At 42.1% G+C, this 12,155-nt stretch overlaps 1 protein-coding gene and 1 non-coding gene across 4 annotated transcripts in view; both read right to left on the minus strand.

Moving 5' to 3' along the window:
- TRIQK (triple QxxK/R motif containing) overlaps positions 1 to 12,155 on the minus strand; it is a 97,433-nt gene that overhangs the window by 60,643 nt on the left and 24,635 nt on the right. For 2 of the 3 annotated variants that reach the window (XM_029063986.2, XM_029063987.2), the window contains exons 2-3: positions 8,628 to 8,788; positions 1,106 to 1,184 (exon numbers count right to left, since the gene is read on the minus strand). In XM_029063986.2, the coding sequence (XP_028919819.1) occupies positions 1,106 to 1,166 (61 nt within the window). In that variant the 5' untranslated portion in view covers positions 1,167 to 1,184; positions 8,628 to 8,788. Of the gene's footprint in view, positions 1 to 1,105; positions 1,185 to 1,848; positions 1,950 to 8,627; positions 8,789 to 12,155 lie in introns of those variants that run through there. The other variant, XM_029063988.2, reaches the window with a different exon arrangement.
- On the minus strand, positions 10,033 to 10,170 carry LOC114811782. Its single transcript, XR_003759478.1, has one exon. It is a non-coding gene; the product is annotated as a small nucleolar RNA SNORA7 (small nucleolar RNA).

Here is a 12,155-nt window from a genome sequence, read left to right on the forward strand (position 1 = left end):
GATAATTAGCTAGCAGTCAAAATGGATTCATTAACGGATTTCTTTTTGCATTTGGCTTTAAAACTTTGACAGAAGAGTTCAACAAAGAGCATCCCACACCGTGCTCAAATAAAAAATAGAAAGCTCGTACACCAGGTATGCACATAAATTAGACAGACACAAAGACCCCACATTCCTGTATGCAAAAACTAAAATATAATCTAGAATAACTCTTTGGCCAAATTATATGGAAATGCACATCTTTTGGTGTTACAAAACTTTCAAATAATTAGGAACAGATAGATTAGTCTTTCCAATACACTAACTGATGACTTTCCCAAACTGAACATAGGCTGCAATGGAGCGCAAACAATGAACTTTGCCTTTGAAACATATTAGCTCTACCACAAATACTAGCAAATACTAAGGAAAAATTAATTCAATCAGATTTATTGAGTGCTTACTGTGTGTAGAACACTGTACTAAGCGCTTGCAATGTACAACTCGGCAACAGATAGAGACAATCCCTACCCAGCAACGGGCTCACAGTCTAAAAGACGGGCTCACAGTCTAAAAGATGACACTATTTCAGACTCTGAAATGATTTCTTTAAATCAAGTGAGAAGCAGCATGGCCTAGTTGTAAAGAGCAAGAGTCTGAGAGTCAGAGGACCCGGGTTCTAAACCTGGCTCTACCACTTGTCCGCTGTGTGACCCTGGCTAAGTCACTTTTCTGTGCCCTGGTTACCTCATCTTTAAAATGAGGATAAGACTGTGAACCCCATATGGGAGAGGGATTGTGTCCAGCCCAGTTATCTATACCTATCCCAGCATTTAGTACAATGCCTGGCACATAGTAAGTGCTTAATACCACAACTAAATAAATTGATTCAATCCTTAATTTTAGAGGGAACTAGTGAAGTCATCTAATCCACTTCTCCACCTCAATTAAGCAGGGTACTGAAACTCCCCTGGTATTTCAAATTCCACAATATGAAATATAGCCTTCAATACAATGTCCCAGTATCGTACAGTTTGTGCATTTTCTCAAAGCCATGTATATCACTTTATTGTCTGGCTTTAAAACTACCCTGAGAACACCACCCAGAGAAAATCATATTACTTACCAATCTGCTTTCTGTACTGGTCAACGGGAAGTCTTGAAGTGGAAGAGTCTTTTCTACCCATCTGTGGCTTCTAAAATTTCTGTTCAAAAGAAAGAAAAGAAATTAACCATGAACTTCTAGGGAAGCAAAAGAATCAACCAGGTACTTCTGGAATTTCACAGAATCCCTTTGGACACAGCAGTTAAAAAGAGCTTTCACGGAAGTGAAGAGACCGTGTGTTGCTAATGGCCTAAAAACGATCCCAAATAAAGTAGCTGAATGCTCTGATTTTTCTTTTAACCATCACATCCTTAAGAATGTTTGTGAAATAATGTGATATTTTGGGATGGAAGGTATCATTCACATCAAAAATATTAAAGAACATCTACAAAAAATCGGGCATACACATTTCTTCTCTTTAACTGCTCACTCTCCAGTGGCTTCTTCTCCTACGGTTTCGAACATGCCCCTATATCTCCTATCCTAAAAAAACCCCTTTCTTGACCCTGCTGTCTCCTCTACTATCACCCCATCTCTCTCCTACCATTCCTGTCTAAACCCCTTGAATTAATTGCTTGGTTCTGCTGCCTCCATTTCTTCTCCTCTAATTCCCTTTTTTCACTGCCATTCTGGCTTCTGCTACCATCCATTACCCAACCCTCTTCCCCGTCACACACAAAAACACCGCCTTGCCTTTGCACTTAATTCCACCTCTTAATCACCCAACCCACATCCTCACAGCACATGTGTGGGCATCCTCTTACCTACAATTCATGTTTACGTCTGTCTCCACCGCTAATCTAGAAGCTCCTTGAGGGCAGAAATCATGGTCTACCAGCTCTACGTTCTCCCCGTAGTCCACCGTAAGCACTCAATAAATCCCACTGATCGATTGTTTGTGTCACCTAACACAACATAGCAGTTTTCTCAGTGACCAAGGTACCACATCAGTTTAAAAACCTACGAACAATTCTACTGAAACATCAAAAAAGAAGTTTGGAAGACAAGCTAATTATTCAGAATTTACATACGACCCTAGGGACACCTGCAAGGTTGCTGAAAAGCATTATTTTTGATGAAAGTGGTTAGACTGCTCAATTAAATGTGAATGACAACGCCAACCGGACATCCGAGAAGTTACCAACCGCTATTGAGTTTCATACCTCAAGTTGGATATAGGCTCCAGAGAGGCTGGAAATGATCCATAACCCAAGGATTTGGGGTAAGAAGCAGAGTAGCTTGGTGGCTCAGTGAAAAGAGCACAGGCTTGGGAGTCAGAGGTAGTGGGTTCTAATCCCAGCTCTGCCACGCATCAGCTGTGTGACCTTGGACACATCATTTAACTTCTCTGTACCTCAATTACCTCATCTGTAAAATGGGGATTAAGTCTGTCAGCCCCACGTGGGACAACCTAATTACCTTAAATCTACACAGCGTTTAGAACACTGCTTGGCACATAGTAAGCGCTTAATACCATCATCATCATCATCATTATTATTTGGCAGAGTTTATTTTAAGGTCTGATCTGGTGGTTTCCCACTTTTGGAGAATTACCCTATCCCCAGTACTGCATTTCTAAAGATTTAGATTTGAGCTTGTTGTGGGCAGGGAATGTCACTGTTTATTGTGGAACTGTACCTCCCCAAGCACTTAGAACAGTGCTCTGCACACAGTAATCAATAAATACGATTGAATGAAAGCATACTGAAAAGAGCCTTTTGCTCTGGTCTCCCTTGCTAATTCCCATGTCTTACTCCTTTTTTATGGTATTTGTAAAGTGCTCACTATGGGTCACAAGCACGGTTCCAAGTGCTGGGGTAGATACAGGCTAATCAGGTCGAATACCCAGTCCCCGTCCCTCTTGGGAGTAGCAGTCTCAGCAGGGAAAAGCATAGGTGTTGAATCCACATTCTACATTTGAGAAAACGGAGGCACAGAGAAGTTATGTGACTTGCCCAAATTCACAAAGCAGGTAAGTACCAGAACTGGGATTAGAACCCAGATCTTCTGACTCCTACGCCAGGCTTTTCCAGTAGAATTTGAGGCTTGGAAGATAGCATGTACAGTGCAAGAGGGAAGAATCACCCTAACTCAATTCTTCTCAGATCTGTCCAATCAGGCTTCAACCGCTCAGTAATTTTTCTTTAGAAAAAGAGGTCAATTTTAAACTGCTCTACTTTACAGGACTAATATGATCAGTGGCATTCTTCCCTCACTGTGAAACAAGGGGAGAGGTGAACTCTACTCAATGATACTAATGCTAATACATTTTTTGTTAAAAAAAACTCTTCTCTTTTCAATAAAAAAAAAATTAAAACCGGTACTATTTAATACTATGAATAATGTATTTAGATGGGAATTTCTATTTACCCAAACTCTACGCTAAATCACTGACAACCAAGTAATGATTGAGGATCAATACCCTCAACTTAAGAAATGGGAAAGGAGGCACAATTCATTTCTTTTTGAAATTAATTCTCCCCAAGAACTTGGTACAGTGCTCTGCACAAAGTAAGTACTCAATAAATACGATTCATTGATTGATTTTCATTAATCCTATATTCATCTGAGCAATAAGAATAGCAGGAAAAATGGAATTGACCAAGCAGGAGCAGCACTTGAGGTGACAGGGAATCAGCAATCAGGAGCTACGGGCAGTCACAGAAGCAGCAGCTATTCTTTGCATCCAGTCTCCATTTGGTATTCGTTAAGTGCTTACTATGTGCCAGGCACTGTATTAAGCACTGGGGTAGATAGAAGATAAAGTTGGTCACAGTGATGTCCCACTTGGGGTTCACAGTCTTCCCCACTTTACAGATGAGGTAACCGAGGCACAGAGAAGCAAAGTGATTTCCCCAAAGTCACAGAGCAGACATATGGCAGACTGGGATTTGAACCCAGATCCCTCTGATTCCCAGGTCCGGGTTTTATCCACGAAGCTAAGCCACTTCTTAGTTCCAACTCTCTGTCCTGTTGGGGTTTTTGTCTTGAATGTTGGTCCTGGTTTGTGCCAATCTTTGCTTTCCAGCCTGATTCTTTCTAGCAGGAAGCAGACTGACAAAGAAATGAGAATGGATATGGCACTGAACACACTGCTGTCTTTATGTTCATTTTCTCTGAACAGGTTTCAGGTCCTTTAGTTTTAGACCCAAAGCTCACCTGCTGTCCACAGAAAGACTCCGTTATCACTTTTTTCAAATCCCAAATTCAATTTCTATTTCAAACTGAAATTCTATTTCAAAACAATTTATAACAAATTGTCAGTAGTAAAAAAAGTATTGAAAAATATACATAACATTTTTGCTACTGACAAAAAAAAAAAACCCATAAATGAGACAGATCAGATTATTTTGCATTAAAGATCACATTCAGGCTATTTAACAGAACCACAGAGATGCATCTGATTCAAACTGTCAGGGTCTTAGATATCTAGAACTTCTAAAGTGTTCTGGCTTTTGTATTTCAAAGCTGGGTCATAATCGTCACTTGATGGGTAGGTGGAAAATTTGCAAGAAACCCATAGAGACATTAGAACAAATGTCACAATGTCTAATAAGACCATTATCTGCATAAAAGATCTGCCCCAGTTTAAAACGTGTTGTGATAGTTTTGGCAGAGAGCAAAACAGATCTATATTAGCATGCGCAAAAATCAAGATTGTTTTCAGAATTAGATTCCTTAGGGACTGTGGCTCATCACTTTCTCTTATAAAGTATTCCACATCCCTGAGGAAGTAACTTGCTATGTCTCCACGTTTAGCTAAAATATGGCTTCCTAAGAGAAAATATTTATTATTAATGAATGTGCCTTTGGGAAGGGTTTTGGAAGTATTTATCACAGAAGATTTTGAAAAGAAAAAGTTGTAAATCATTAAAAAGCATGCCATTCTGGGAAAATAATAATAATAATAAGTGTGGTAATTGTTATGTGCTTACTACGTTCCAGGCCCTGTACTAAGCTCTGGGGTAGAATCAGGATGGACACAATCCCCGTCCCACATGGGGCTCACAGTCTTAATTCTTAATTTTACAGATGAGGTAACTGAGGCACAGAGAAATTAAGTGAGTTGCCCAAGGTCACACAGCAGGTACATGGTGGAGCTGCGATTCAGTCATTCATTCAATAGTATTTATTGAGCGCTTACTATGTGCAGAGCACTGTACTAAGCGCTTGGAATGAACAAGTCGGCAACAGATAGAGACGGTCCCTGCCATCTGACGGGCTTACAGTCTAATCGGGGGAGACGGACAGACGAGAACGATGGCAATAAATAGAGTCAAGGTTAGAACCCAGGTCCTTCCGACTCCCAGGCCCGTGCTCTTGTCCACTAGGCCACACTGCTTCTCTAAAAACAGTGACCTCACTTAAAATGTAGATGGAGTTCTTTAACTAATACGCCCATATAAATTGTTATTATTACTATTATGTACGTTTTAATTTTAATGGCATTTTTTCAGTGCTTCATTCATTCGATAGTATTTATTGAGTGCTTGCTATGTGCAGAGCACTGTACTAAGCGCTTGGAATGTACCATTCGGCAACAGATAGAGACAATCCCTGCCCAATGATGGACTCACAGTCTAACGACGGACTATGTGCCAGGCACTGTGCTAGGCTCTGAGGTAGATACAAGTTAATCAGGTTGGACTAAGACCATGTTCCACATGGGGCTCACAGACTTGATCCCCACTTTACAGACGAGGTAGCTGAAGCACAGAGAAGCTGAGTGACTTGCCCAAGGTCACACAGTAGACATGTGGAGGAGACAGTATTACAATCCAGGTCCTCTCACTCCCAGGCCCATGCTCTTTCCACTAGGCCATGCTGCTTCTCTGTTTACTACATACCATTGATCGACTGATAGAAAAAAAACACCTAGTATTTTAATGCTGACTGGACACAACAAAGAGCCGTTTGGATTTTCCAGCTGTTTCGGACTAAAATATTTTTCCAAGCAGAAGAGATGTTATTGCTTTCTTAAACCCTGGAAGAATCAATCAATGGTATTTACTGAGCACTTAGTGTGTGAACAGCCTTGTACTAAGCACTTGGGAGAGTTCAATATAATGAGGTTGGTAGACACAATCCCAGCCGAGGAGCTTACAAAGGCTCTTTCACTCGAAGTGTGCAAGCTCCGCCCTGGCTCTACTTCCAAGAAAGGCATATAACGTGGATTTAAAAATTTTCATAGGAATTTAAACCTGCGGTTTAATAGTAATGCCACACAGGGATGTGGAAGTGACATGTTTGAATCTCTCATCCTTAAGTCGAGCAACAGTAAAATGAGGGGAAAAAAAATAACTGCGGATGAAACTAGATGGTGTTCGACTAGGCTTTCGACATTTCACATCCAACTGCTTTGGTGTCTCCACTTCTCTCCTAGGATCCCCTCCGATCTGGTTTCTGCTCCCTTCGCTCCAGAGAAACTGTCCTCTCTGTGGTAACCAATGACCTTCTTTTTGCCGTATCTGACAGTTTCTACATCTTCCTGATGCCTCCTAAACCTCTCACTAAACCCCCTAAACCTCTCCTAAACCTGCCTTTGAAACTATGGACCACCCCCCCTCCCCCTTCTCCTTGAAATATTAAGCAACCTTGGCTTCTCTGACTGCCTTTCTCTGGTTCTCCTCCTACCTCTCTGGCGACTTCTGCGTCTCTTTTGCAGGCTCCTCCTCTACCTCCTACCCTCTAACTGTAGGTGTCCTTCAAGGCTGAGTTTTGGATGCCCTTCTATTCTCCATCCCTATACTCACTCCCTTGGAGGACTCATTCACTCCCATGGCTTCAGCTATCTTCTTTAGGCAGGTGATTCCCAAATGTACCTCTCTAGCCCTGATCTCTCTCCTCTGCAATCTAACATTTTCTCCTGCCTTCGGGACATCTCTACCCGAACATCCCTGTCCTGCCAACACCATAAACCAAACAGAACTCCCAAACTACAAAATCAGAACTCCTTATCTTCCCACCCAAACCCTACCCGACGCTGTCTTTTCCATCACCCAGATAATACCACTATCCTATCTCACAATCCCATAACTTTTACATTATCTCGACATCTCTTTCTTACAAGCAACATATTCAATGTGTCTCCAAATCCTGTTGATTCCACCTTCCCAACATTGCAAAAAGCTGCCCTTTCCTCTCTAGCCAAACTGCTACTATCCTGAATCAGGCATTTTCCCCAGCTCCGCCAACTGTCTGCTGTGTGACCTTGTGCAAGTCACTTCTCTCTCTGGGCCTCAGTTACCTCATCTTGGAAAATGGTGTTTGAGACTGTGAGCCCCATGTGGAACAGGGGCTAATTAGCTCCAATCTAATTAGCTTGTATCTACTCCAGTGCTTAGAAGAGTGCTTGGCACATAGTAAGGGCTTAACAAGTACCATTATTATTATTATTAAGCCCTCACACTTGGCTTCTTTAATACTAGTTTGCTCTCACTAGGCCTCCATCTCGTCCATCTCACTGCTTACATCTTTTCCACATTCTCCCCCTGGGCTGGAACTCCTTCTTCATCCATATACACCAGACCACCACTCTCCGTACCTTCAAAGCCTTATTAAGGTCACAACTCCTCCAAGAAGCCGTCCCCGATTAAGCCTCTTTTTCCCCGACTTCCTCTCCTTTCTATGTCATCTATGTACTTGGATCTGAACTCTTTCAACATTTGATATTCCCCTCACTCTAAGTCCCAAAGCACTTATTTCCCCTTTCTTGACTATAAGCTCATTGTGAAAAGGGAATGTGTCTATCAACTGTTGTATTGTTCTCTCCCAAACTCCTAGAACTGTGCTGAGCACAGAGTAAGTGCTCAATAAATACAATTAAATGATTGATAAATATCTCAAAAAGATCACAAACTAAGACATAGAATATGACAGCTCCCTTCACTACTTACCTCCCAAAGAGGATCTCTATACTAAGGAAGCAGACTGCAGCTCATTTAACAAATCTAACCTTTCGTTTAATTAATATTGAGGTACTTGTTAAGTGCTTACTCTAGGCCAAACACTCTTGGGACTGAGAAATAGCTCAGGTTGACAACCAGGTTCATTTTTCTATGAGCACATTTCACATTTTAACTCTTAATGTCATTTTCTAAAGTCATGAAAATCTCTGTCATTTCTAATTTTAATAACACAAAGCTTTATTTTCTAGTTTTAGCATAATGCAGTATTACTAGACAATGAAGTCTGAGTTGATACAACCTCGGCATAATTTCGATATCACAGATGTATCAAAAGATTATAATAATGCCTTTATTGTCTAAAATATCACTAGAAGAGTTCACCAAACAGGATTTTTAATCACTTGCAAATCGCAAATATTCATTTTTATGTTAATGATTTTTTTTTTAAATGTCCAGATTGCTGTGGCATCTGGACAGATGACATACTTGCAAACAACATATTACATTTATGTTGCCAGGAATAGCTAGCATGAAAGCTTCCTTCTTCGTATCATGACTCCAACTCACCCTAAGAAAACTTTCTTTAGGTATGGCCTGTTTAAGAAACGACTGAATAAAACATGACTCTCGCCTACCTTCTGGGTGTCAGTAAATTCAAGTCCGGTCAGAGGTCCTGTAAAGGTGGTGAAATCCACTATGAGTGGCCTCCTCTTCTTCCTCCTCTTCTCCTCCCCTTGAAGGGAATATCCTCCTTCCTAATCTCAAGGGGTCAAGTCCAGGTTTTCGGCTATTACCACTGAAAATGGGAAGAGAAAAAATCATTTCAGTCTCTTTTTAATGCTGATAGTTACTGGGGGAAAAAAAAACATGGCGTAGAGAAACCTTCTTATCCTCAACCTTTTCCAAAAGGAGCAAAGGTAGCCGGGACCCTTGGTATGGTAACAAAGTAAGGCAGGTAGCTTTTAATGTGTAAGTTAAAAGCTTAATGAGTCGAGAGGAATGAGAAGAATCAATGACTTCTGCCCCAGAGAATTAAAGCATCTACCTTGAACAGAGGTTCTGGCTGAGAATCAACACTTTCATCCCATCTTTCATCTTTCCCTTCTTTGCACACCTGTGGGCTTCCTTTCCTCTCATGAGCTGAGGAGCAATTTAAATTAGGGTCCCGGGGTCGAAAGTTATCAATCTCAAGTTCTGAGAGCAGCTGGGCCCTTTTAAACAATATTACACTGTAATGTTTTACAACATTAAACCTACAAATTACATGAAATACACTACTGCTTAGCTGTTATCATTTGGTACATCTTCAAAAACTCTATTTGCTCAGCCTGTACCCTGAAGATTAAGTGGGTTAAAGATGGAAGGAAACTAAAAACGAGAGTGTCTGTATTTTTTCAGCACCTTCTGTGTGTAAAGCGCTTGTAGTTAAGTGCTCGGGGGGGTACAATATGACAATAAACAGACACACTCCCTACCCACGGTGAGCTTACAGTCTAAAGGGGGAGACAAACATTAATATAAATTGCAGATGAATAAATTACATGCACATTCACATAGTTGAAAACGTCTTAAAAGCGACCTCATTCTATTGTGAAAATTATTTTGAAAAGCGATAGGAGTAAAAATATTTCACTAAGCAGTAATAGCATTAATTTAACACCAACTAGGTACAATTCCACGTTTTAAATGATTGAGCAATACAAGTCACAGGCTCCTCCTCTGCCTCCCAGCCCCTAACTATGGGAATCAATAAATCCATGGTATTTATTGAGCACTCAGTATGTGCAGAGCACCATTCTAAGTGCTTGGGAGAGTATCGTCTTATGCCATCGACTCATTTCCGACCCATAATGACACCACGGACACATCTCTTCCAGAACGTCCCGCTCTCCATCTGCAATCGTTCCGGTAGTGCATCCGTAGAGTTTTCTTGGTAAAAATACAGAAGCGGTTTACCATTGCCTCCTTCCGTGTAGTAAAACTGAGTCTCCGCCCTCGAGTCCCTCCCCTGCCGCTGCTGCTCAGCACAGGTGAGTTCTGACTCGTAGCAGATTGCCTTCCACTCGCTAGCCACTGGCCAAGCTAGGAATGGAACGGACAGGCCTCTGCTTGACTCTCCCTGCCATAGCCGAGACTGGTAGAGGACTGGAAACTCTCCAGGTGCGACCGTGAGAGGGTTTGGGAGAGTATAATACAAGAGAATTAGCAGACAGGTTCCCGGAAGCCCCTCCAGCCTCAGTTCTGGGTCCCCTTCTAATAATAATGTTGGTATTTGTTAAGCGCTTACTATGTGCCGAGCACTGTTCTAAGCGCTGGGGTAGACACAAGGGGATCAGGTTGTCCCACGTGGGGCTCACAGTCTTCATCCCCATTTTACAGATGAGGTAACTGAGGCCCAGAGAAGTGAAGTGACTTGCCCACAGTCACCCAGCTGACAAGTGGCAGAGCTGGGATTTGAACCCATGATCTCTGACTCCAAAGCCCGGGCTCTTTCCCCTGAGCCACGCTGCTTCTCACTACATCCACTCCCTCGGTGAACCTGCTGACACTTCAAATTTAACAATTCCAAAACAGAACTTCACATTTTCCCACCCACCCCTTATCCTCCCCTGTTCTAAGGGCTGGGGTGGATACAAGCTAATCAGGTTGGACACAGTCCCTGTCTCACATTGAGCTCACCGACTAGGCATTGTTAATAATAATAATAATAATAATGTTGGTATTTGTTAAGCGCTTACTATGTGCCATGCACTGTTCTATGCGCTGGGGTAGACACAGGGGAATCAGGTTGTCCCACGTGGGGCTCACAGTCTTCATCCCCATTTTACAGATGAGGTAACCGAGGCACCGAGAAGTGAAGTGACTTGCCCAAAGTCACACAGCTGACAAATGGCCGAGCCGGGATTTGAACCCATGACCTCTGACTCCAAAGCCCGTGCTCTTTCCACTGAGCCACGGGTTCTCTCCCCAAACATTTAGTACGGTGCAGGACACGGCGTTAGCACTCAATAAATACCATTGACTGAATGAAAACAAGTGACATATTCACTGCAGACAAGAAGCTTTCACTCTGATGGAGAAGACAGACAGAAAATCCATCAATCACTAGTACGCACTAAGCATTTACCCCGTGCAAAACATGATATAAGTGTTTGGGAAATCCACTGTAGTTAGTAGACATAATTTCCTGCCCTCAAGGAGTTTACCGTCTAACACGGATGACAGGTAGCTAAAATGAAATACACATAGCAGGAAGAAATATTGTATAATCAATCAAGCGAGCACTAGTATTAAGCGCTTACCGCGTGCAGAAGGGTACAAGCTTTTGGGGGAGTACGACAGAGTTGGTACACACAACCCTCTCCTCTAGAATTTGCAGTGTGCTATGAGCAGGGGTGTGGGGTGGAAAGAAGGATGTAAACTCCCAAATGTTTGAGAAGCAGTGTGGCTTAGTGGAAGGAGAACAGGCTTGGGAGTCAGAGGATATGGGTTTTAATACCGACTCAGCCATTTGTCAGCTGCGTGACCTTGGGCAAGCCACTTAACTTCTCGGTGACTCAGTTACCTCATCTGTAAAATGGGGATTAAAACTGTGAACCCCTTGAGGGACAACCTGATTACCTTGTATCTACCACAGTGCTTAAAACAGTGCTTGGCACTGTAAGTGCTTAACAAATACCATTATCATTATTATCATTCCCTAAACCCACAGCACTTTATTTACATACTCTGATTTATTTTAATGTCCGTCTCCCCTCTGGCCTGTAAGCACCTTCTGGGGGAAGAAAGGCATCTACCAACACTGTAGTATTCTCCCAAGTGCTCAGTACAGTGTTCTGCACACCGATTTGCCGTATATCCACTTATCTGCAGAATTATTCATCCTGATAAATAATATCAAAAGCAGCATGGCCTAATGGAAAGACCATGGGTCTGGGAGTCAGAGGACCTGGTTTCTAACCTCGTCTTCTGTGTAGGCATGTGACTTTACTTCATGGTGCCTCGGTCTCCTCATCTGCAAAATGGGGGTAAAAGTCTTACTCCTTCCTAGTTAGGCTGTGATCCTAGCTTGGGACAAGTGCTGTATCCACCCCAGCACTACATACAATGCTTGGCACATTGTCAGTGCTTAACAAAACGTCATTTAAAATAAAATGCAACAA

The sequence above is a fragment of the Ornithorhynchus anatinus genome, chromosome 4, assembly GCF_004115215.2.
Source record: "Ornithorhynchus anatinus isolate Pmale09 chromosome 4, mOrnAna1.pri.v4, whole genome shotgun sequence".
Classification (NCBI taxonomy): Eukaryota; Metazoa; Chordata; class Mammalia; order Monotremata; family Ornithorhynchidae; genus Ornithorhynchus; species Ornithorhynchus anatinus.